The sequence below is a fragment of the Cupressus sempervirens genome, chromosome 4 (genome assembly GCF_028749045.1).
Source record: "Cupressus sempervirens isolate cs-2001-9-10 chromosome 4, ASM2874904v1, whole genome shotgun sequence".
NCBI classification, from domain to species: Eukaryota; Viridiplantae; Streptophyta; class Pinopsida; order Cupressales; family Cupressaceae; genus Cupressus; species Cupressus sempervirens.
The window spans coordinates 913204403-913231192 of record NC_143121.1 but is presented as its reverse complement, the minus strand read 5'-3'; the positions used below and the strand labels follow the sequence as shown (position 1 = coordinate 913231192).

The window sequence follows — 26790 nt, the reverse complement described above, 5'->3', positions numbered from 1 at the left end:
TTCTACTACGTATTTAATGAGGTACAACCTCTCCCAACCTTCTTCACATATACAAATTAGAGATGTCGTTTGCTATATCTTCAAGAGACCCAAAGGCTCAAGGACCTCTTCCTTTAGCAAATTCTCACCCCCGAGATCGCTCTCTAAACAAGTGAGCACCTCCTTTACGGTGGTTCCCCTAATGCGGTGCACCAAGTAGATTTGACCCTCCTTCAGGATCTCCCAAGACCGTGAGACTGTGTAGATCCTCCACTTAGCAACAACTTTCTTCTTCTCGCACTTCCAATGGTCCTGAAATACATCTTGGGATTTCCTGTGCTACAACCTATTCATCGATTGTGGACTTTTTCTTGTGGATTGGGGCAGCTAGTTTGCCTGATTGTTGGGCTTGGTTTGGTTGCTTTCTCTTGCTTTGGTTCTTTGGTTCTTTGCTTGTTTTGTCTTTTCTTGGACATCGTTTGGTGCTCTTGTTGTTTTTTGGATTGTTTCTTTGTTTCTAGTAGTGTCTTAGGCCTTTTTGTTGGCCTCTTGTTGGACATTAATAAATTTATCTTATCTTATCTAGCATTTGAATGATCGCTCACCCAGTTAGTTGTAGATTCTAGTGTTTGACAAGCCCAAAGAGAACTTGAGACTAGAGAATCATCATCCTCTAAATGATTATTGTGGGAGGAATATGGATCCTCATTATCACTATCACCATTTAAAGTGGACAAATAAGATTCCTCATGAGAAGCAGGAGGACTAAGATCCGCAGAAGAACTATAATGATGATGCATTTGCTCCAGTGTGATAGTGGATGGAGAAATTGTAGAAGAGTTTCAATGTCTCTTCTCAAAATGTACACTCCTCTCAATGAACAACTCTCGAGTAGTAGGATCTAGAAGCTTAAAGCCTTTGACATCATTTAGTTATCCCACATATATGTAAAAATTACAATGTGAATAATGGCCTTGCATTGCTCTATTGGAATGTGGGCCCATGCATGAAAATTGAACATATGAAAGTGTGTAATTGAGGGTTTTTGACTAGACCAAACTTCGAAGGGAGTAACTTCCTTCATAGTTTAATGAGGGTTTGCTTTTGGATATAACACATTTAATTTTGCTTTGTGCACTACAATTGTGCAAAAGATGAGGCGTGCATCATTTGGTTGGCCATTTATTTGAGGACTAATTCTTCTATTTTGGAACTCTATTCTGTTGAGGACTTTAGGGAACTGTATGATGCAAGTCAATGCCCTCTGAAGCACAAAGCTTCTCAAGCCTATTGTTGACATATTCCTCTTATCTTCTACATGCAAAACCTTGTTTGATTTTTTCGTTTTTTTTAATGAATGCTTTGAAATCCAAGAAGGAAATAAAAACTTCAAACTTTTGTTTGAGAAAATATACGAGTGTGTATTTGGAAAAATAGCCAATAAAGGTCAAAGCACATAAGGATATATTCAAAGATTGATGTGAAAATGGTCCAACAAAATCACCGTGTCCTAACTCCAAAAGTTGTGAAGCTCTCCAATTTTTACCTTTGTCAAATTTCTGTTTTGGATGCTTGTCAAGAATTAATCCTTGAAAAATGCTACTAGAAAATTGAAACAAAGGCAATTTTGTAAGCATGTCATGCTGATTGAGTTGCTGAAATTAGGAGTTATCTAATTGGCCAAATTGTTGATGCTGCAATTTACTCACTTCAACAAAATGAGTGAGTAAAAACAAAAGGAGGATTAGGAACAAAGTTAGATAATTGACAAAGTTGTGTTTGATGTTTTGCACTCCTAATTTAACTCTATAATCATCGTGTGACTAACAAATTATCATTCAAATTAGGGAAGAACTCAACCCCCTTGACTCAACTTGTGAGTTGATAGGAAATTAGTTGATAATGAGGGCACACAAAGAAAATCATCAAATGTGTCATCCCCTCTGTTGATGTGTGGTAGATTCAATTGGATAAGCCTATATAGAATTATCTATGAGATATAATTATATATATGTGTGTGTGTCTGTGTTTATTATTATATGAGATAAATTAATATAATAATAATATAACTATGGTTATATTTATAATAATATTAATTATTAATTAACAAATAGACATGTCCCTTTAAGAGACATGTCACATGTCTATTCATGGCTTATGCTTATTAATATGCGGAGAGCTGTCCTTGGAATACACATACCTTATAAGGCAGTGCTTAGTACATTTGTAGCAGATCTGAAATTGCAACATGGTATCAGAGCCTAGTTGCAAATGTAAGAAAGAGTCTAAGATGGAATTATTTTCTGAGAGCATGGGAGAAATACTGCACTACTGCTTGCTTCCGTCCATGCTGATGCAAAAGTTATATATTAGCTGATGAAAACTAGAGATCGAGGAAAGTTCTAAGGCTTCAAAGATTTGCTTAGAGAAGACACTTACACCACTCTGAGGTTATTCCATGATGAAATGCTTACTTCAAAGATATACGTGGACTCATTAAATCCCTTGAAAAGTCAACTTGAATGAGAAGTGAAGAATTTGAAAATAAATGCATGTCATTTTGAATTGTGGGACCAAGGAAGTGAAATAGAAATTGCAGTGGAGTTTTCATTGTTGTGGGTAAACTACAGAATGATGATGCCGTTTAAAATAGGAGTAACCAATTGCACAGGATGCACAAAAATAGGCAATGACCACAAAATGGAGTTGTTTTGGTTGCATGTCATCTGTTGATGCAATTTTATCAGAGAAATGATTTCTAAATCATAATCCCTGGTCACCATTGTTGACGGGTTCGTGGGCTTAAATATGAAGCAGACTATATTTCTTGTATTTCATGAAACTAAGTTCCAAAATACAAAGGTCTTTAATAAATATTATGTATATGCATTTTGGTCCCAATAAATAAATTATATACTAATGTTGGATTGGGCAGTTGGGGCATTGGATACATATGTAAATTGTCAAGAAGGATAAGACAACATAGCGATTATTCAACACTGAGGAAGAACTCTTGATTAGAAAATGCACAATAGAATTGAGTAAGCCAATATAATACTGCCACAACATTCCAAGCAAAATATAAAATGAAAATTTGGTGTAAACATGGGCACTGAAAGGATAAATTTAAAGACACCTTTCCTTGCTGGTTGTGCATGCCTCACGGGTATATGAGAATCCCTCACTAATTGTATCAAACTAAATATGAAGCGGAAAGTTATATTGGATCAAGCCAGTACAGGATAGTTGAAACAAAGGAAATGGCACACCATTTGCTAATAAAATAGGAGGATCTATTCATAAGTACTTTATGTGATGTCCATAGGCTTCTCCTTTTTCAGCCCTAAGAACCCTTAGATTGTTAAAGGGATTAATAAAGGGAGTGTGACATGCACATAGCACAAAATTAATTTGACTGAAACATGAAATCTTAGGATGGAGCATGACAGGTTGGAAATTAGGGTAACATGACATCAAGCACTGAGCCTCGTGAATAAAGGTTCGTGGAAGGTATACGATGTATTTAAATATTTCTTGTTCATCATTATAATATAATATGGTTTGAATGTATAAGGACAGTATATATAAAAGTATATTTTCTAAATAATCTGTTATGAATATAAAATTGATTTCTTTTGATTTTTATATGTGTTATTAATAAAGGAAATAATATATTGAAAATATAGATCATAGTATACATATAGACAATGAAAGATATGCTTATATGTTCCAAGCATATGCATTTATCTATATTATATTGGGATGATCTTATATTATATAGCACAATTATCATGTTTGATGGGCATTATCACTTATCCATATTTCTATATGAACTATGTGCCTTGAGCTTTTCCTCTGAGAATGTTACTGCTGGAAGAGGGAAATTGAGATTCAGAGGGAGCCTGACATTTCATTAGAGACAACCTTGAAAGATAGGGAGCAGATATAGGATGTCATTCAGTCAACCTTTAGTGATCTCGGTGTTATTGATTTAGAGGGAGTAAACCATGTTGAGATGGATTCTCTAATGATCAATAAATTGTCGCAGTCAAGGGGACCATGATTCATGTTTACAGTACAGGGTAGAAGGATACTTACCAGATGTAGTATAGTAAGATATAACACTAAACAAATACTTTACTCATATACGCAATATGCACTTCAATGCTTACAATATGATTATGCTCATTACAATGATGATCCAAAGTCCCTTGTGGACGGTGTACATATACTTTCCCGAAGGAGTGACTCATTTGTCATGTGCTCGTTCGGATACTATTCTACCCTTAGGCTACAATATAGAATTTATCGACAACATCATCCCTCCCAAAAAGTAAAGTCGTCTTCGGACGACAAAACAACAAAACTTAAAATAAACAACTAATTACATCAATTTTTGTTACGAAGAAGAGGGATGCGTCCTTGGAATAGTAGCCGTCCGTGCCCTAAGCTCGTTCAGCTCTGCTCGTAGCTTGTAGACTTGCTCCTTCTGAACCTTCAATTCCACTTCAGCCTCCATTTGAAGCTCCAAAGCTGATTGCATCATCCCCGCAATTTCTTCCAGCTCTCTCTCTTTCTCGTTTGTCACTCGCTCCTTCTCTGCTACTAACTGTTCCTTCTCTGCTGCCACCTTCTGCAGCTGACTCTGTCTGGCTAACAAGGTTTCCTCTCGGATTCCTAGGCTGTTGTCTCCATGGCTATCTAGTTGCTGACTCCTCTTGAGCCCTCTTTGTTGCTACTTGATTGTCCTGGCTCCTTCGAAGGGTGTAATATGCATCCCTGTGTATCTTGACTATCTCCTGAGTTAAAACCTCTACTTGGCTCTCCATACCAGGATCTCTAGTCGTGGCCCAATCCTGTCACATCTTTGTAGTCTCCACACTCGGCCATCCCCATTCCTCAAAACAAACTGTAAAGGTAGTTGGGCATCCTAATTTCATGAAGGATACCACTCTCTCCAACTCCTTTACTAGTGAGTCCAAAGGCTGTATCTCTATAGAGGCCACTACTTGGTGAGCCTGAGTTGTTAGAGCTGCTATATCAGTGAAGAATGCCTCTCTCATCATTGTTTTTGGCGCTCCTGGAGGCTGTTGCACATCCATAGCCCTCTCTACTGCTTTCGCCATCCACTCAACAACGCTATGTGGTAGTCCATCATTTTGTGCCTGTTCCTCCACATGTGCCTATAAAGGGTCTTCCTTCGGAACTACTTCTTAGGTAGGTGTACATAGGTATGTCACTCGAGGCGCTAGGGTATGTTGGAACCTCGTACTCAGGTATGTGCTCAATTTCTGGGTTTTGCTCTCTATCTGGCTCAGGCAATGCTAACAATGCTTCTGCTCTCTATTTGGCTCAGGCAATGCTAACAATGCTTCTGCTCTCTATTTGGCTCATGCTGTATCCACCGTAACCACTGCATTTGAACCCACTATGTCAAAATGAATACTTGATGCCCTCAACCCTTCGCTTGTTGGTATCTCCATTACTCCTTCCTTCGTGTCCATCTCTGCATCAGGTACAAGTGCCTCAACCTCTTGTAAAACCTCGCGAGGAAGCTCCATCGTTACCTCCGGAACAACCATCTTCGTTGGTGGCGGATGTGCCTTTGCTAATGACGCAGGAATAGCTTGTATCTCTGCAGTAGGCTGAATCGCAACTAAAGTTGGAGTCATCACTACTAGCTGCCTGAACTGACCAAACCCTTGGGATGCCATGTATACCTACAGGGGGAGCCAAGTGTGTCGTTGCTGAAAGTGCTTGTGTGGGAATCTCAATGGTGTAGCTGTAATTACTTCTACCTCCTCGTCCTCTTCCTCCTTGTTGGTCCCACTTTCCTCAGAAGAAGTCTCATTGCGACCACTGTTAGTATTTCCGCCGTCCGGTCTCAGTCGTTTTTGTCAGATTGTGGTCTTGGTGCCAAGTGTATCAAGATGTCTCCATTCCATGATCGAGGGTTCGCCTAGCGTGAGTGGTCCCAGTTTGGCCTCCAGTGTAGCATTGGGGATCATTCACATTGTTGCCTCCAAGAATAGGCCGATGGCATAATGCGGCATATAGAATGTCTTGTGTTGTAATGTTATAAATTCATACATCCATTATGCCAACAATGTAGCTCAGTCGTACACTCTACCATGCAGAATCCCATTCATCATTGCCACCTGTGGAAATGAAATGTTTGAGGTGCGGCTAGATCCTGTCAGGTGATTCTTCACGACGTCCATAAGACAACGCTAGTGACCTTCCCGCATGTTGGATTTCTTTAGTCCTCTACCCCTTGACGCGTCCGTGAGAGCTTGCTCCGCTTGCGTCAGATCCCAACATATGAGCTGTATCAATTGAGTCTTTACCTCCCGACTCAACTTTTTCGGTTTGCTATCTATTTTCCTCCCCCCTTGTAAGCAAATGTACTGGTTCGAGAGAACCTATAATACGTTTCTATCATGAGGTGTAAAAACCCTTCATAATCTCTAATACAGAACACAGGCATTTGTATCACCAATTTGACCTATGCCTTCCGGATGTTGGCCTTTACTGGATGGTTATCAGGTGTCTCTTGCCACCACTTTCCGCATTTTGCACCCATCAATCCTTCAAATGCAACATTATGCGCTGTGGGATTATTCGTTGCAGCCGACTGTGTTGGTTGCTTCACTTTATTTTTGCTTGATCCTGTACTTGTTCCTCCTTCCTCCTGCTACATGGACTCCAGATGGCAAAGTTTTTACATTCCTGTTCATAGCTGCAATTGTTGCTAAATCCTCTTCTAATTTCTTTTACCAAGCTCTCTTGTCGGCTGAATGCATGACTGTCACCTTTTTGTCGTTTTGCTCAAAGAAAAACAAAAACCCATTAGGTCAATTACCTTCCTCCATACAATTTTATCTCAAAAGTTCCTTTTATTGTCTTGGTGTTCGTACGGCTCCTGTTTCCCTGCCAAGTACGGTCCCTCAACTCTACCACATATTCATTCCCCCTGTTGCTTTAGCTCTTCTGTATGGTAATTGCTTTAATGTGCCTTTATTTGTACCTACATCCGTACGTTTTCTGCCTAGTATAAGTTCTCCTGCTGCCAATATCGTATGTGTATGGCTACATCATTCACTACCTCCACCAGTATTCCGTACGGTCACCACAGAGTATGACTAACAATGGCTGTACAACAATGTTTGTCTTTTATAGTTGATCGTACGATGCTCTTCCCAGACCCTACGGAATACCATACGGTAATTGTGTTACTCCCTTGTGCCGTGCGGCCGTACGATCTTCTTCTTGTCGCCACCTCTCTGTCTCCCTATCGTACGATGTATTAGTGTACCGCCTGTGTGATTTCTACTCTTTGCTTGGCTGTACGGTGGATCATTGTGATTACCTACTAACTCCGCACAAGGTCGTATGTTCCAATATATCCCCCTATTGCATTCCGTATGTCCATACGACCCTTAAGCTTGTTACTCCTTTTATATTTTCTTCCTTCTGTACGGTGTTCATTTTGAGTGCTTCCTTAATGTTTTTCCCTTGCATACGGTGCTATGGTGGTACAGCTTCCCAATTTGCATGTCCATACGGTATTTACTTGCACTTATTATAATTCCTCTTATAGCCGTACGATGAAAATATGCTCAACTTTATACATTATTTAATGGTACATGCGATTTATTGAATCCGTACAGTACTATTATCCCCTGCAGACAAGTCTTCCAACCGTACAGTGCATTGTATGGCCTTTAGTTTACTCTTTTATCACTGTTCTTATTAACAAATTACCATTTCACATTTTTTATTATTATTTACATTTACTTTTACATATATACATGAGTAATTACTATTTTTATACTCTCTTAATTGTTCATCCGCGGGGGCAAGTTATTACTTTCATGATAAATTTTCAACTTTGATCCATTCACCGCGTTGGGTACTTCCTTCCCATTGAGCGTCCATAATTTGATTGCTCCACTATTGCCGATTTCGCGGATTTTGTACGGTCCTACCCACTTTACTTTGAACTTTACTGGTCTAATCTTGTTTCACCCATTATACTTCAAAACTAACTGGCCTGATTGAAATTTATTCAATTTTAAATGCTTGTCATGCCATACCTTATGCTTGTTTTGTGTAACTTATGTGGCCCACTGTGCCTATAGTCATCGTTCATCTAGTTTATTTAGATTACACAACCTCTCTCTCAGGCTTTCCATATCGTCCAGTTTGTTCTCGATGGCAATCCTTAAACTCGGTACCATGAATTCCGTCGGTACCATGACATCTTGCCCATACATCAACTAAAACGGAGTGTCCTGTAGTTACTTTATATGAAATGCAGTACGCCCATAGTGCTGACGGTAGCTTTTCTTCCCAATCTTCTCCCTCAACTGCACAAGATTTATAAATCACCCCGACCAAGATCTTATTCGTGGCTTTTGCTTGTTCGTTGGTTCTCGGGTAGTATGGGCTTGACAATGAATGATAAATTTTGAACTCAGTAGTGAGTAGTTGGATGACATGATTGACAAAGTGTCCTCCCTGGTCGTGGTACAATCTCTGGCAAAGTGCTTCCAGAGGATGAAAAGTATCCTTATCTTTTTTCTTATTCCTATCCTTGTTAAGTAGATTCGACATTAATCTTCATAACACTTCCTTCGTTCTAGGTTCGACAAATGTTTACCGTACAGGGTAAAAGGATACTTATCGCATATAGTGTAGTAAGCTATAACACAAAACAAATACTTAATTCATATATGCAATATGCACTTCAATGCTTACAATATGATTATGCTTGTTACAATGATGTTGTAGAGTCCCTTTTGGACAGTGTACATATACTTTCCCGAAGGCTTGACTCAACCGTCACGTGTCCGTTCGGATACTATTCTACCCGTCGGCTACAATATAGAATTTACTGACAACAATTCATACATCGTGACCATGTGATTTTAATGGGCCTAGCCCTTGTGTACATCATGAGGAAGTGACGACTTCCAAATGATCATCACTTGTATTTGGAGAAGGTGTTGTAAGGTGATGATCTTACAATAACATGTATTATGAGATCAAATAAATTGAGTAAATGGTGAATGTCTTGCATCTCAACATTTTGGAAGACCATTATTCATGATATTTGGTGAATATAATTGATATTCTGGGAGACCAATACTCTTCATATCAAACCTAATTTTTAAGTAATTGGTGAATATCGTATGATATTTTGGGGACCAATACTCGTGATATTAGATGTGATATTTGATATCACACCTTATTTGAGTACTTGGTGAATATCAGATGTCAATATTTTGGGAGACCAGTACTCTTGATATTAGATTTGATATCAAAACTCTATTTGAGTAATTGGTGAATATCATATTTTGATATTCTGGAAGACCAATATTTGTGATATCAAAATGTTGAATATCTTCTGATCAAAGATATTCTTATATTGAGGTAATATATGATCATGTGTTTATCCTCCCTAGCTAAGAGGGAGTGTTGATGTGTGGTAGCTTCAGTGGGATAAACCTATATAGAATTATATATGTGTGTGTGTGTGTTTATTATTATACGAGATAAATTAATATAATAATAATATAACTATGGTTATATTTATATCAGAAGTGATATGAAACCTTATTTTTGAGTAATTGGTGAATATCGTATGATATTATGGGAGACCAATACTTGTGATATCATATGTGATATAATATCACACCTTATTTGAGTACTTGGTGAATATCGGATGTCGATATTCTGGGAGACCAATACTTTTGATATCAGATGTGATATCAAAATCCCATTTGAGTAATTGATGAATATCATATGTTGATATTCTGGAAGACCAATATTCGTGATATCAAAATGTTGAATATTTTCTGATTAAAGATATTCTTATATTGAGATAATATATGATCATGTGTTTATCCTCCCTAGCTAAGAGGGAGTGTTGATGTATCGGATGTCGATATTCTGGGAGACCAATACTTTTGATATCAGATGTGATATCAAAATCCCATTTGAGTAATTGATGAATATCATATGTTGATATTTTGGAAGACCAATATTCGTGATATCAAAATGTTGAATATTTTCTGATTAAAGATATTCTTATATTGAGATAATATATGATCATGTGTTTATCCTCCCTAGCTAAGAGGGAGTGTTGATGTGTGGTAGCTGCAGTTGGATAAACCTATATAGAATTATCTATGATATATATAGAATTATCTACGATATATATACATATATTTATATATGTTTATTATTATACGAGATAAATTAATATAATAATAATATAACTATGGTTATATTTATTATAATATTAATTATTAATTAACAAATATTCATTGCTTATGCTTATTAATATGAGGAGAGCTGTCTTTGGTTTACACATACCTGGTAAGGCAGTGCTTAGTACATTTGCAGCAGATCAGAAATTGCAGCACCTTCATCAATAAATCTTCTCCCATATACCTCAACAAAAGTGTGATCACTTGTATAAAAGACATAAAACATGGCTCCAAATTTTTCATGTGGTTTCAGGCACTTAAATTATGAGCCCAAGCTGTTGGTGGTGCAACAAATGCTGCATGGGATTTGCTCTTTCATTTCTCTGCTGTTTTACTCTTCTGGAACACTTACATTTTTCTTTTTAAGAATGTGTGTCAAATGATTTGGTTGTTTCTTCACACATTTATGCTTATTATGATTGGGTCTTTTACAATAGGCACATTGGACCGCCTCTTTCTTTAGACATGCCTCCACTATAAGATTGGGTCGCATTAGTAGCAGTTAGGTTCTTACCCTTCTTCTCATTGCATATTGTTTGTTGGTGCATTGACAACCAAGGCGTGCGGCTTAGAGGATTTTAGAGTAAGTTCCATGTTATAGAATTTACAAATTTATCGAAGCATTGCATGGTCAAATGAGTCTCAAGTGTTCTCTGAGTAGCATAGAAGATTAAAAAAAATAGTAAAATACCGAATGTTGAATAGGTAGCTTAGGGCCTGTTTTGTTGCTGGAATATGATGGGAATGGTCATTGAAAATTATATTTTTGAATTCTTTGTTTGGTGCACGGAATGGGAATGGGGAATAGGAATACGTATTCCCATTTTAGCCCAAAATGAGCATAAGTCCATTCCCAAAAAATTAGTTATTGGAATGGAGAATAGGATTTGGCTAGGGTTTACATGGAAAAACTTATGACATAGTTAGCTGTTAGGATTATTATGGGGAAGACTGCTTTTCAGTAAACTGTTTTTCCCCATTTGTGTAGTTCTTCCAGACCGGCGTGTTTTTCTTGCAAAGCATGGGCGATGGGCGACTGTTTCTATGGAATCATCTTCTGCCTACTGTGGAATCAAGCAGAATTGATGCATCGCAACCCTGCAATCAGGGTTTTGTAATCAATTCTAATTAACTTATCATGAAATTAGGGTTGGAATTTAGGATGATAATATTTGAGAATACTTACTCTTACAAAGCAATCATGGAAGTGCAACCTTATGAGAGCAGCTGCTATACCACGATCCGCTCTAACAGCTTTGGCAACAGTTTTCATTGTTTTGTTCGCTCATCTTAACTGTGTCTTTGCAGAAGATACTCAAGAAATGCTGGCCTAAACGGTACAAGATAATTTTCAGCCGTTTTAGGTTTCATTCTGTATTTTGCAATTTATCATAAGGTTAGATGCTGAATTCAGACGGATGGTTGCTTTGACGGATTGCAGCTGCCCTAAAAAGAAATGCAATGATGACACCTTACAAAAAAAACGAAACAAGAAGGATTGTCAAACAAATTCTCAAATAGATTTTAGGTGAAACAAACACGAATGAGATTGTCATTTTCCATTCCCATTCCGTACTCTGACTCCCATTCCTATTTCCTATTCTAATTTTCTATTCCTATGCTTGTCACCAAATGGGCCCTTAGAGAATTCTAAGATTAAGTTTTTAATATTGACCGAACTTTATACTTATTTGTTCACTTTCCAACATATGACGCCTCATTGAATCTTGAGGTCCAAATTGAATTTCTAACTGTGTTGACATTTTATCAGTACTCAAGGATTAGATATGAAAATGTAAATTGGGAGCAATAGACAAACACAACGTTCCATATGCATCACATCTATCAAATCACTTTGGCTTTTTCGCATCTACAGTAGTTTCAGTTTCCAATTGTATTGTTATCCTATGCAAACCAATTTTTCTTAAGTAGAATGTCATGCAATATTACACTTAAAAATAATTGTAAGGAGTTAGAATGGAAACTGTTGTTTGATTCACGATCAGAAATGCAGAATGAAATGCTGAATGAATGAAAACACAAGAAACCAATAAAACCCCACACTCTTCATGAGTCTGAGAATTCATCCCCCAAATATTACAATATTGATACTTCAGTGTGATTACAACGTTTATCTAGATTACAATACTGTCAAGGCTCACAATGGCCAAAAGTACAACACTATGTCTAGCTCGAAATTAGCTTTCTAGATATGCTCAACATCAACTTCAACATGCAAGAACTGAAAAGAATGAAAAATTAATTGATCAAGCCCAACTTGGAAGGAAAGTTCTTACTTTACTCTTTGCCCCAATATCTTGTAAACTGAATTCCGACACCTAAGGTGGAAGATAACGATTTTTGAAAAATTGAGTCTGGTCTGTAGGCATGACTTTCTCGCAAAGAAAAGTTTTACTTCTGATTTAATTTAAATTTATTTTTTTGTTGAATGAAAAAGATAACAAACACTAGGAAATGTTTTTGAGTTGCAAACAGAACCCAAAAAATAACTTTTAATCCAGCAAGCAGAAGACGAAAGAATAAAGAAAAACATAACCTTTTAGCTAGCCAAAGAAATGACGGTGGATGCTTTTTAGACATCAATTTTTGCCAATTTTGTTCAGTATCTAGGAAATCTAAGAATTACTTATTGTTTTGGGACTGAGAATAGAACCAAGAAATCAGTATTTGATTTGCCATGCAAAAGATACAAATCTGATTGAAAAATTGAAAATGCCTCCAATATTTCTCTATTTACTGTGCTCTGCTTTTCATCAAATGAAGGCCAAATCTGACTTTCTTGAACCTTCTTGATGCTATGGAATAGCTAAAATATCCACTAGGATAATCAAAATGCTTCACACGCGTAGGTTTTGCAAAATATTTGCACAAATAACGCTAGAGATTAAAATCTTCCTTTAAACTTTTTTGATACTTAATTTCATATGGAAATGGAAGAGAACATCAACCTTTTTTCTACTTGTGCTCTAGTATGCTCTTTATCATCTTGATGATGGATCACAAAGTGCAATCCCAAAACTTTATGCAAAAATATTATACACAATTTAATCCAAACTAATACATCTTAATATTATGGATTGTGGAAATCTCTTATTTTGGTTATTAGCCCCCCGAATCTCTCAAATAGGGAAACTAAAATCTATTCATGAAACTCAAAACTACTTGCTTGAATTAATGATATAACTGAGTACATTAAGCAATTTACTAGAGCAATAAACCAAAGCTAAAATCTTCATTAATAGAAGACTAATTCAAAATAATAAATAAAACATCTAAATGACCATTAATAAAAGAATCTATTGAAGATATGGTTAGGGATCCTCGACTTGTGGTACTTCTTCCCTTGGGCTCCATGGTGTTTCAATTGTTGTGGATGATTGTTCTGGGTATGCTGGTGTTATTAGCAAAGTTGGTTCTTTGTCTTGCTAGTTTTCTCTATTTTCTTGTATGTTGGTTTTCTGTTTTAGCATCTAGTTGATTTGGTAGGGTAGCAGTAAATTGTGGAAATTGTTTGGGTCTGATGGCAAATGGTATTGTGATTTTGTGTATATATGTTCATGTACCGCCTCGCTCTATGGGTAAGTTTATGGTTTTGGGGTGTAGAGGATAAGGTGGTTTATCATAGAATTAGGATGCTTGGTGGTTTATCTAGATTGAACCCAGGAGAGTCGAGGCTTGCGCGAACCAACATCGAGTCCACTTGGTGGGATGTAAGTGCACAATAGCCTCTGAGGAGCATAGGCAAGGTAGGAGTATTTGTGATGTCCCTTAGAGGATTCCACAAAGCACCATAGACGATCTACACCTAATGATGCAGTGGCAGGAAAGTGTTTTTGGGCCCTCTTCACCAAGGCCGAACCAGACTAGTAAAAATGACCCCCAAACAACCGACACATAGAGCACCATTGGTCTAATCAAAAGTATCCAAAGGAGTCAATCATCTGGATGTGGTATCTTGGAAGCAATGATTGAAACATTGTCTCGCAACAAGGGACAAAGAGTCACGCCCTTTGTTGATACAAGGTGGAAGTGTGTGTCTCATGCTGAAGTGAGGGCCAGAGAATGTGACCCACAGATAAGTGTATGATAAACAAGTCTCAATCTCTACACCTTGGAAAAGTAATAGAGGCGAGAGACCTTGAGACAATTGGAGACCATCAACTTGGTCTTTCCTAGGTTTATCCTCAACTTTCATGAGACAAAGAAAGAAGTGAGGCCGTGAAGGAGTTTCTAGAAATCATTTGAACAAGATGCCAGGAAGACCATATCATCGATGTTGGTCTTCATCGTCAATTGCCTAAAGACAGAGAAAGAAGCGAAGTCATCAAGGAGTCTTTCCATCTGGAGAAGAGGCCAAGAGAACCGCATCATCCATAAAGAGCAAGATAGAAATCAACCTTTGGTGTAAGGAGTGACCATCTTGTTTGAGGGAGTGTGTCTAAAGAAATGCCTCTAGATCGTCAATATAAAGTCCAAACAAAGAAGAAGACAAAGGGCAGCACCATTTCACCCTAATGGTGCTTTGAATAAAGCTTGAAACCCCTTGTGGGTCCCGATGCAATCAACCATGGTTTCATAGGGTCTCATGATGGCAGTCCAGAGAGTCTTAGAGATACCAATATTGTGCAGGCTTTGGACAAGGGCCGTCTTAGGAACATAATCACACGCCTTGTGGAAATACACAAAGTTGCAGTACTCCTTCGAGGAGTGATGGCACGCTTTCTCATTAATAGCCCTGAGAGTGATGACACAATCCATTCCATGGTCTGAAAATCTGGCTAGAAACCAGCCTGTCCTCTAGCTGATGTATATCTCTGATCCAGCTCTCGGGAAAGAACATACAATTTAAAAAAATGTGCCCGACCATGATGGCCCTGTAGTTGTTGGGATCAGAGACCAAGAGGGGGGGACTTTGTGGAACCACTATTGAATAGTTCAGTGGGGAAAGAGCCCAAAACCATGATTTCGTTCTTGAAGAGTTTTGCTGGAATCCTTCCTCATCCACAACCCAACTACTGTTTATGGACCTGACAGCCTTGCTGATGTTGGTGAAGGTGAAAAGGTGTCAGACGAGGTTGCGCACTAGTTGCTTGAGTGTTGATTCATCGACCACCAGTTGGCTGAAAGTTTCAGCCCTTTCTCCGTAGGTGTAGATGCAGGTTTTTGCAATCATGCATGCAAAACTGATCAACAAACTTCTGGTATACTTTGACTGAGAAATGAAGATGTAGTTATCTGTCTAGCAAACCTCCACACCAAGACAATAATAGAGAATTCCCAGACCTGTCATATCAAATGTCTGGCACAAATTATGTTGACCAAATGTGTTGAACTGCCATAAATGATCATATGTTCAATATAAATGACAAGAAGAAGAATCTCACCACCAGCAAGCTTGCCATGTTGATTAGGATCAGAACAACACTGTTGAAACTCTTGATTGATCAAATACTTGTCAACTTGATTATTTGATGCCATAAAGTGCTTTTACAAATTTGCAAACCTGGTGTACTCAACTGCAACCGTGAAAACTGGTAACTACATCATGTAGACTTCTTCCTGTGAATCGTCATTGAGGAAAGCACTGAGCACTCTTGACATCCATTTGATGAAATTTCCATCCAAACTAAGCTTAGAGCGTGAGAACAAACGGAAGAGTACTCATTTTGGCTGTTTGAGGAAATGTATCCCCATAGTCGATGACTTTATATACCCATTTGCAGGCAATGGGCCTTTTCTCTGGCAGAAGATTTGAGTCATTTGACAACATCGAAGTATTATTCTTGAAGAGACTGATGTTTAGCTATTATAGTGTAGTATAATTTGGCCTCTGAATATGTCTGAGACTCATATGTAGTGTGAACTTTTGCAATAAGAGCAAAGTTTATGACAACTTAGTATGTTGGCCACGCAGCAGAGGATGACACTTCTTTTCTGTTTCTTGCTATTTTATTTGTGCCTGTGTTACTTTACTTGGTCCAGTGGTGTGTAAAACTCTTGAAAATAATAAAGTTCTGTTATTTAGTGTTCTTAAATAGTGAATAAGTAAAAATAAACTGTCAAATCCATGCTGACTTTTTGAATTGTGATGGAAGTACATTTGAATCGCCATGCTTTCTGCATACTCAAAATGATTCTATCTCAAAAAAAGTGAACCTTTCTAAATTTACAGGTGAATTATTTAGGAATCTGATCTTAAGAAGGCTTCTACCCCAAATGGTCTTGTTCTTCCTGATTCGATAAAATAAATTATTAATTATAAGACAATGAAAATAATAAAGCTTGCATAATTCATATGGATGCTTGTGTAATGATATGCATGCTTGCTGATTGGTGATAGGTAAAGTTTGAGTGGACATTGCTGTGTTGCATCAGTAGGTCCTTGGTAGATGATGTGTTTCAGTGTGTGAGGGTGAGGTTCCACATTGGTGACCTCAGCCATAAGGGCAAATTTTTCATTATTATTAAATTGAATATAAAATTAATAAAAGATTTAAATTTATGTTATAATAATTTAAACCCAACTTTATTCTAAATGTTTTAACAGTTAACAAACCTGTTCTGAAATTTTCGTCCAAAGAGTTTGACCACGAGCATGAACATGAATCTTGTTATGTTGTGGCCATTTATTTGCCACCAAATATGTTAAGTTTCCTAATTTTGTCTCATCTATTTCTCTGCCTCTATACCTTGTGGTACGTTTTGTTTGGTAGCACTGCTGTTAGCTACTTTGGTTCCTCCACCAGGGTCTCGTCCCACAATGGGAAGGATGTGCTGAATGGCCACTCTAGACAGCCCAGGAGTTCTCAATAATATGCGCATGCACACAATAATGCACGTTCTCAATAATAGCCCTTATTTGCAATTTTCTCGTAATATGTGCATGCACACATACATGTGTGTTCTCTAGAAATAACCAGATTGGATGGCTGAAATTTGATGCTTTCCTTATATGGTCCTTGGTCTCAGTTGTGGGGCACCACCTGACTTGCCTCCTGCTGCTAGTGGGGTCATTCGAGTCATGGCCTTTCCTTGCTCAATCATTGTGTTCAAAGTTGCCTTTCATAGAGTAAGATCCATTTCAAATCTCTATTGGTGTTAATTAATGATAAAAGATACCAAATGGAAATTAGTAAGCATTAATTGTCTTAACAATCATACCCAATTTAATTAGGTTTTGTAGTTTGTTTTTTCTGTCCACTGATTCTAATCATGCATATTTTTGATGGATCATTAAGAGGGCCATTTGAATGAGAACTTTTAGTGTATTCATGGTTGCATGTTATAATTTCTGGTACTCTGATTTTAGGAATGATTTTTTTCTGATGTCTGTGTGGTTAATGTAATTGAACAGGCAACAGGCTTCAGGAGGAAACACATATTGATCTGCAGAAGAAAAAGAAGTCGTCTCGTGGAAAGAAAATCACAGGGTTTCAGGTATTCATTAGATAATTGATTTTATGAATGCACAGTCAACCCATCAGTATTTTTTGTTTGCTAGTTGGAGTAAATACCTATAGCATCAAATTAGTTTGTTGATTTGCTTTGGCATATACTCATTCATTTGTTGTTCATTCATTTCAACAGTTTGTACCAGGAAATTCTCGGAAAGTATTGATTACATCTGCTGATTCACAGCTTCGCATTTTTGATGGTTCTGAGCTTGTTAAAAAATTCAAAGGTGAATATTTTGTTTCTTTTCTTGAAATCCTATTTCCCGAAAGTGAAATAGTTGAGATTGTTCCTTCTTTCTATAGTTTATGATGCAACTGCAAAGTTGTTCAAGTGTACAAGGGAGAGTAGCCAGTAGTTGGGAGGGGTACAATACTTGTGTTGCTGGACTGTATTTTATTTCGACAAAAGCTCATATTTGCACAAGATGACATGTCAATTTTGTCAGTTATGGACCATCATCTTGTTCTCTATATTTAAAACCTCTTTGAAATGCTACAAAAAAGACCTTTCATTAAAATGCGTGATTTGAAAACTGCAACTTTGCGCAGTTATTAAACTATTACTCCATGATAGAATTTTTTTTGCTGACATGATAAGGTGCATAACTATGAGCTTTCTTCCCTCAGTTATGTTAAGATGCCAAAGAGAGTTGGAGAGTAGATGGTAACTTTAATTGCACAACAAATAATTTTAAATGTTTATACTCGATTTCATCTCCTGTGGTCTTTGTGGATATCCTCGTGTTAATCTTGAGTTACACTGTCAATGATGGATGTCTGAATTTATTATTTTCTATCTTGAGTTACACTGTCGATGATGGATGTCTGAATTTATTATTTTCTGTTCATTTTTTGGTAATCTACCATTTTTGTCTCATGTCAATATTTTATAAATACCTTCGCACTCCTGATAGAAGATTTATTGTTTGTTATCACATCTTTAGCTTCTTTCACATTAAAATCTAAATTACCGATCTTGGTTCTGGTTAAGGTTCACTTGTTCAATTTGCAGATACAGTCAAACTATTTTTTGTAGTAGTGTTCATTTTGGGTTCAATTTTAGATATACAAGATGCTGCCCAGGGGGCACAGAAATTTGATAGCTTCTCAAAATGAGATTTGCCTTATTGAAACATTTGATAGCTTCTCAAAACAAAGCATGATTCCCTACCTAGGTAGGGCCATGTGATAGGGATTTCATTCGCAATGATCAAGTTTCGAAGGGTATTTGGGTTGCTAGAGCAGGGGGTTAAGGTTGAGTTGAAGCCACGAAAAATGACTCCAAAGAATAAAGATTTCTACATTAGGCTGATCTGTAGAGAGAAAGAGGAAGAGTCCCTCCAGAGATCGTCGAACAAGAGAGCAATCAAGAAGACGTTTATCTAGGAAGGCCATTGGAGATGTCTTATGGATGTCATGAAGAGTCAGCTGATAGGTACCAGCCATGCCTCCGATATCTCCTCTCCACAGCTATCTTTGATGAATAACGTAATGGGTGGCAGATTGTATGATTGGGCAATATTATTATCAAAGCACATGTATGAGTTCATGATGCTCTTACATAAAACTTTTAATATGTCCCACTACGCCATTGGGCTACTATTGGACGTTGTAGTTCAATGGGTTCTACTTGACATCATGTCAAAGGAGATCAGAGTGGGCCTATTGGTACATGGCTAGCCCTCCCATCATGAGATGACATCACCTGGATATGCTTGGTTGACAAAAAGGTGGCAAGTTAAAAATGACGGAGACATGAGATAGATGGTCACGAGGATTGATAGTGGATGACAAAACACCTCGGAGAGCGAAAGTGCCATGAACAAAGACAACACTCAGGGAAACAAGGAGGATGAGACAGATGTAGTGCTAAGCCTTGGTCATTGTTTGTGCATCCTATGTTGCCTTCCAAAATGCATTTGGTGCCCACTATGGGTGCTACCCTGTAACATCCGGATTTTCCAGGGTCTAAATTAACATCAATCATACTCAAAGATTACAATTTTAACTTTGACTTCATAAGAAGGCAGTTACATCATTCATGTTCATGTGAAGAAGATTACTGTTAAAGTCAGTTAAAATTTTTTTTTTTTCTTAATTAAATACTTGAAATACTTTTTAATGAAATTACTTTAGAAATTGAAATCACATACCTCGAAAAAACTGAGACTGAAATTCATCTAAGTATGCTTCTGCATCCACCCAAGTTAGTCCACAAATATACTATAACAATTTCTCAAATCGACTGCTATCTCACAAATCATATGATGAATATCACTAAATACCATTATAACTTAAATTAGGGCATCACATATCATCTTACCAATTAGGGCATCACATATCATCTTACCAATTAGGGCATCAATTACCATCGGTTTATTTAGGGCTTTTGGTACTACTTTACCACTTAGGGCTTTCACAACCACGGATTCAATTTAGGGCTTTTGCGACAACGGATTTATCTAGGGTTTCCGCGACGACGGATTCAATTTAGGGCTTCGCAACCACGGATTCAACTAGGGTTTTCCAGTACCACTGATTCAGTTAAGGCTTCCAATACCACCATATCAATTAAGGTTCTAGTTGTCGCACAATCAATTAGGGCTTCGAATTTCTTTTCCTTCCGCTTGCTTATCTGTGACAATTTCTCAAAATTAGATAATTACTTATATTCAATATTCATTCATATAAAGTAAAATGATGATGACAATGAAATACTTCAATTAAATCTTACCTTCTCATAAACAAAAATGATAATACCTGTTTCTGATAAACAATTGAATGCATGGCTTATCTCTCTCTGACGCATATCCTACATCTTGAGAGAGGTGAAACATTGTCAGGGGCTTTAACCACCCAACTTCAGACCACAACAAATCCCCACACGATCTCTAACGAGAAAGGCCCTCCCTACCCGGAATAGACAAGAGTCATCTTACCATTCTCTAAGCATCAAGATATATATATATATATATATATATCACGCAATACGACTTGGCAGCAGGAGATCACCATAATAGGAAAACGCATGAGCTTCATATTAAATGTTAATATTTTTAAATGTCATAACTAGTAATGGATTATATTAATGATGATTCCCTTTTCACACCTTGTCACCTAACTTCTCGGCTACACATTTGGATGAGTCCCCAAGTATCCAGAATTCTCAGAACAAATGGTTCTATTTATTCAAGAAGATTACATTCAATCATTATTTCACATTCTAAGATTATATTCTTGACAACATTCTTCGTGAGTGAAACTTGCATAAGCTATAGAAATGTTTTATGTGACATTATATGAATACTGATGTAAAGTTCTTCACCTCCTCAACCTATTCAGTCCTCCAAACCGGTGATTTCCAGGTGTAAACAGATTAAAGATCACAAAGATTCTTCTTCGCCACATACATTCCTTGGTGTGGATTCATTTATCATCTCATCAAGAGAGAAAAGAATGAATTAGGTTCTGATCAAGATTGTTATTCAAGTTTATTGTAGCTTATTCAAGGTTATTACTGTAAGTTAAAAACAAAGATTATCAAGAGATATTAAATAAGAATCTTCTCTAATCGTTTCAGATTAAAAGGAAGAAGGTGGGTTCCGAATTTGTCTATGACTTAGTACTTTCACAACTTGGGATTTAGTTATAATTTGACTCCAACATATATTTGCCAAATTGTACAGCATGGTTTTCATTACTAGGATCAGAATACAAACGTATAAATATCTAACTTCATCTCACATTCCCTTGCATCTCAATGAAACGGTATACTAATAACAATATCCTTATCTTCTACTACTGTTGTTATAGAAAAGAAAAGCAAAACTAATCCTTTTTGAAAACAAGAGAATCAATATAAAGCTTCACAAGATTATCCAGAAGAACGGCTGCAACAAAAAAAATGGTTATCACATAAGAAATGCTAATAGTGCGTCTTTAAAGGATAAGACATCTACAGCACATACACATCACCTTTTGAAATCAGATCATATTTATAAAACAATTCACATGATAAAAACACACCAAATGTTATAACACTGAACAATTTTACAGAAACTGTCTCTGACCTGCTACTTGAATGATCTCACAATGAACCTAAAGAAAAATGCATCGAACTCTTGTCACTGTAATCTTCAGAAGTATGTACTGATCATACAGGACAAGCAACACGCTTAGCAACAACAATATAATTATCACATAGATTAGAGATTATAGGCACACAAAATGATCAAAAACTGATCATACACAGGATGCCTGAAGCGGATATAACAAAAAGAACAGATATTGTGATGCATGAAGCAGACACGATAATCTTCCCCCCTCTGCCATGATAATGGCACACACACTTTGAATAATCAATGCACACTTCAATCTCTCCTCTCTACGCAACACTGATTGCAAGGACGTTTAAATTCGTAAGAGAAAAGAACCCCTTCCGCTGGCAGTCGAAAAGGAACTATTAAATAATAATAAAAAGACTGACTTCACGTCTTCCTACAGTTACAAGAAGAACCAAGTTTCTTTGGTTTCTGCCGGTTACTCAAAAGATTAATAAACTATTTGAATCCAAGATGACCAAAGAAATTAAATCGACTATGAAGAGAGAAGGAAATAAAAAAAGAAATGTTTTTTAATGTCTGGAACTAATACAGAAGTCTAGAAATAAGCCAAAAGTTTGACCCTACGGCTTCCAAAATATAAAAGATGTAACACCATTCGAATTCCTAAGAAGTCTAAATGAATTAAAAACATAAATTCTATTAATCATGCCAACAATAATCGGTTAAAAACAAGAATAACGAAAGGAAGAGAATATAATTATAAAATTTAAAATTCGAAGATTATAATAATATAATTGTTAAAATCCGAACATTATTATAAAATACAACTTTCAAATTTATTAAACAAATATATTATGACAAAAGATAATTCTAAATTTTTTTTTAAAGATATGTTTTATAAATAATTTAATTATTTTAATTAAATTATTTATTAAATAACACAATTATTATAATTAAATTATTTATTAAAATAACTCATGCAATTCCACAGATGTCTTCTATTGCAAGTCTGCCTGCCCAGTGATGGTGACACCCTGTCTTATTCTTTTCTGACAATGCTTCACCCCTTCGGCATGCTCCCTGCAAGAAATTTCTCTGTAATTAAATTATAAATTATATGATCACAAATAATCATAACAGTTAACCTTTCATCCTAATTTCATGAATTTGCGATTAACGATCAACTAACATGTCATCTGCACTTGAAATCATAATGACCAACTAACTTACCATTTCGCCAGATAATATCAAATTAAACCCCCAACTGACTTCATGTGGTCTAAATGTCTATATTTCAAGCTAAGTCAAAAATTGGGATGTAACATACCCCCATCCCAACTCTTGGCCAGATTAGAGCACCTGTGATTATGATTCCGTCAGTACTGATGATTGTGGCCATACCAGAGACGAAGACTACAACAAAAGAAGCCCAAGTACTAGTTCCTGAGATGGATAGTGACATGAATTAGGCGACAAATGCAATTTCGGTTGGAGGAGGTTATAGATTAACAACCTTTACCATCTTGAGATGTGGCTCAAGAGTTTAGGATGATGGAGATCCCAAAAGTAGAAGGTAGCATGTCATAGGTCTGACTTGAAGTGATTGGGTTGGAAGTCGTAGTGATAATCGATACAACATAATTGGCTGATCTGAAGGGCGATAGTTGTAGGGGTATGACGAAGCAGGGTAGAGAGTAGTGAGTTGCATCTAGGCAAAGGCACATTCCACGAGTGATAGGGTGTGCGATTGATTATCTGCTAGGACAGTTTCAAGTCCCGACGATGACTCTAGGACCTTATATCCAATCTTCGATGAGAAGAGACTTCCATCTTGATGAGATGATGTTGGATAGTGCAACACAAGGAGAGAGAGCCACACTAGAGTTGGAGGGTACAAGGGTAGAGAGTAGACACTTGTGGTGGTAGTAGATGTAGTGGAGGATGGATGTCCTTCAAGATTGATGGTAGAGTTCGGGGTACAAATCGCAGAGGAAGAACCAACATATGATACACGATGAGGATATGGAGGCATATCTAGCAGCTTGTACTGATGTGATGGATAGAGGCAAGAGGGTTGCAGAGTGCGTTTGCAACGAGGTGTGAGGAGGCGGCTAACTCGTAGAGACATCTCAACAAGAGATAGCTGCCTTGTTAGCCACTTAGCAGACAACTTGGGTAAGGAGCACACAACACTTGTGGTACAGTTAGAGGTAGCCACTAAGGTTAAGAGTACGGTGGAGACACAACTTGTAGTAGTTACCAAGGAGAAGTCTACGGTGGAGTAACAACTTCCAACAGTTACAAAAGAGAAGTGTGCAGTGGAAACACAACTGGTAGTTGTGTGGAGACTCAATTACTCGAAGCCAAGGAGACATGGGATCGGAAGGAGGCAGATGTGAATGATGTGGCTTTAATGATAAAGGAGATTGTCGAGGCAAACTCCTAGATACATGCATATTTGGACACCTGTACATAAAAGGTGTACCAACATTGGAAGAAGTTGAACCCTCTAGCATCCTAATCAACATAATAATCAGCCAATCAGCTCTAGGGACGCTTTCTTCTTTCTCATCTTCGCTGTTTTCTTTATGTTATGTATTCAACATAGCCCTATTTTGTGTTTGTCGTGAAGAGATGACTTTTTTTTTTTTTTTTTTGGGGGGGGGGGGGGGGGGGGGTTGATGTTGTCGGGAAACTTGGTTAGTTAGACAATTTGGCATAATCGAGGGGGTTATACAGGTGCGATGTTGTCGGTCAATTGTATATTGTAGTCGACGGGTAAAATAGTATCTGAGCGGTTGAGTCATGCATTCGGGAAAGTATATGTACATCATTCGAAGGGGTGACTCAACCATCATGCACCTGTTTGGATACTATTCTACCCATCAACTACAATATAGAATTTATCGACAACATGTGATGGTTCACCTCACACCCTCTTAGACACTATGTATGAACTTTTTTCATAAGCAAAGGTATGTTGGGTATTGCGAATGTAACCTTGTGTTTGGTGAATAATGAATATGTGAATTACTTCTAAGTTCTCTATATTTCATGCATTGATTACCTTGCTTTTGTATCTATGCATTAAGTTCCTGTCACCCCATGAGGGTAAACAACATCTACGAGAAAACCCTCTAACCTCACATAGCCGACTGAGGAGGATAGAAGTGCCAACGTCATCGAGCAAGGGCTAGTGGGCTGCAACAATCCCACATGACATTGACAATAGGGTTCACATCATTGTGGAGGTGACTGAAGTGTTTGGGACTATAAAGGAATATGATCAAACAAATATATCTTCCCAGTATCATGATAACAAGAGGAGAATTGGAATACTAGCCGCTAATAATACATCTAATAGTGGCATCAATAATTTAGAAGTCATAAGATGAACACATCAGCAATGACGAGGACAATCAAGGATGTTGGTGTACAGATAAGTATTTATTAGTATTACATTTATCTACTCATTGTAGTCTCTCTCATTTTTAATTCTATACGTACCATAAGAGCTATTTGCCTTGATCTTTTCTTTTCTCTCTAGGAATCTTGTTGCAAGAAAAAGAAGATTGATATCAGAGTCAAAGGGAGTTTGACACCTCGTCAGAGGTAACATTGAACAAGTACCTCAAAAGATTTATATCAAATTAAGAGGGAGTCTAATTGGTTAATGTAGGCAACCCTGGAAAGATAGGGAGCAAATAGAGGATATGCTTCATTCAACTTTTTATGATATCGGTCATATTGATTCAAAGGTAGATCATGTTGAGATTGATTTTGTAGTTGTCAAGAAATTGTAGCAGTTAGCGGACTATGGATCATGAGTGTTATTTCATAACCATTTTGGGCCTTGTGTACATCATGAGGAAGTGACGACTCCAAATTATTATCACTTGTATTTGTTAAAGTTATTGGAAGGCGACGATCTTACAATAACTTAATCTTCTATTATGATGCATATTTGTGATGTCTAAGTAGATCATGACAAATTATATCTTGCATGGTGAACTAATTTCCTTAAGCAAACCATGAATATAATGTTCATATGGTAAGTATCGTTGAGGATACCTATGCATATAACTTATGGACATTTTTGACAACTTGGTGAATGTCATACAACTTGATGTTCAGGAGGCCATTACTTTGAGTACTTGGTGAATATCACGTGACTTGATGTTCAAAAGGCCATTACGTAGAGTCCTTGGTGAATATCATGCATCTTGATGTTTAGAAGGCCATTACTCAGAGTACTTGGTGAATATCACGTAACTTGATATTCTAAGGTCATTACTCTTGATATCATGAGATGATATCTAATGGTGAATCTCTTTTGATCAAGGATATTCATTAACATGCTATTCTTGTTATTCTTAAAGAGGGAGTGCTAATGTTTTGTAGCTTCAGTTGGATAATTCGTATGAGACTAAAGTTTTAAAGATATAATATATATCTATGCTAGCTAGGGATGCGTCCTCGCCCAAAAACTAGAGTTCTTGGAGCGGGGGGATAGGCATAGGATGTTCCTCCATCGTCCCCAAAACCCCAAAATTTGCAAAAATTGTCTTGGAGACACAAGGACGTGGTAGAAAAAATTAGTGGATGACTGTTTGTTTGTCCCCAAGATGGCAGGTGATGTCATAGGCATCATTCGACTGTCCCCAACGCATAGCCCCTAAAAAAATAAAAAAAGATTGCAACCTTATTTTTTTGACATCTAATTGGGCGTTTAGTGGGGCCTGCCTCCTCACTTGCCCTAAAAGATAAAAAACAACCACAAATGGCATTGTTGGACTTTTATTTGTTTTGCATTTGGAGTTTCAGTTTATAGCAGCAAGTTAGGGTTTTCGTTTTCCAAGAAGTGGAAGTGATGTTCACTGGTAAACTTAAGTGGAAGTGATGTTCACAGGTAAATTTGTGTATTTGTTCACATATTGATATGCATATTGACAATTGATATTGTTTTATGAATGTGTAATAGAGTAGAGTTAAATTTTA

The 26790-nt window shown here is 37.1% G+C and overlaps 1 protein-coding gene across 2 annotated transcripts in view; it reads left to right on the top strand.

Annotated features, from left to right (window-relative positions):
- LOC149564371 (Transducin/WD40 repeat-like superfamily protein) overlaps nucleotides 1-26790 on the top strand; it is a 55669-nt gene that overhangs the window by 20729 nt on the left and 8150 nt on the right. For both annotated transcript variants that reach the window (XM_089827432.1, XM_089827431.1), the window contains exons 6-7: nucleotides 17629-17711; nucleotides 17862-17955. In XM_089827432.1, the coding sequence (XP_089683558.1) occupies nucleotides 17629-17711; nucleotides 17862-17955 (177 nt within the window). The remainder of the gene's footprint in view (nucleotides 1-17628; nucleotides 17712-17861; nucleotides 17956-26790) is intronic.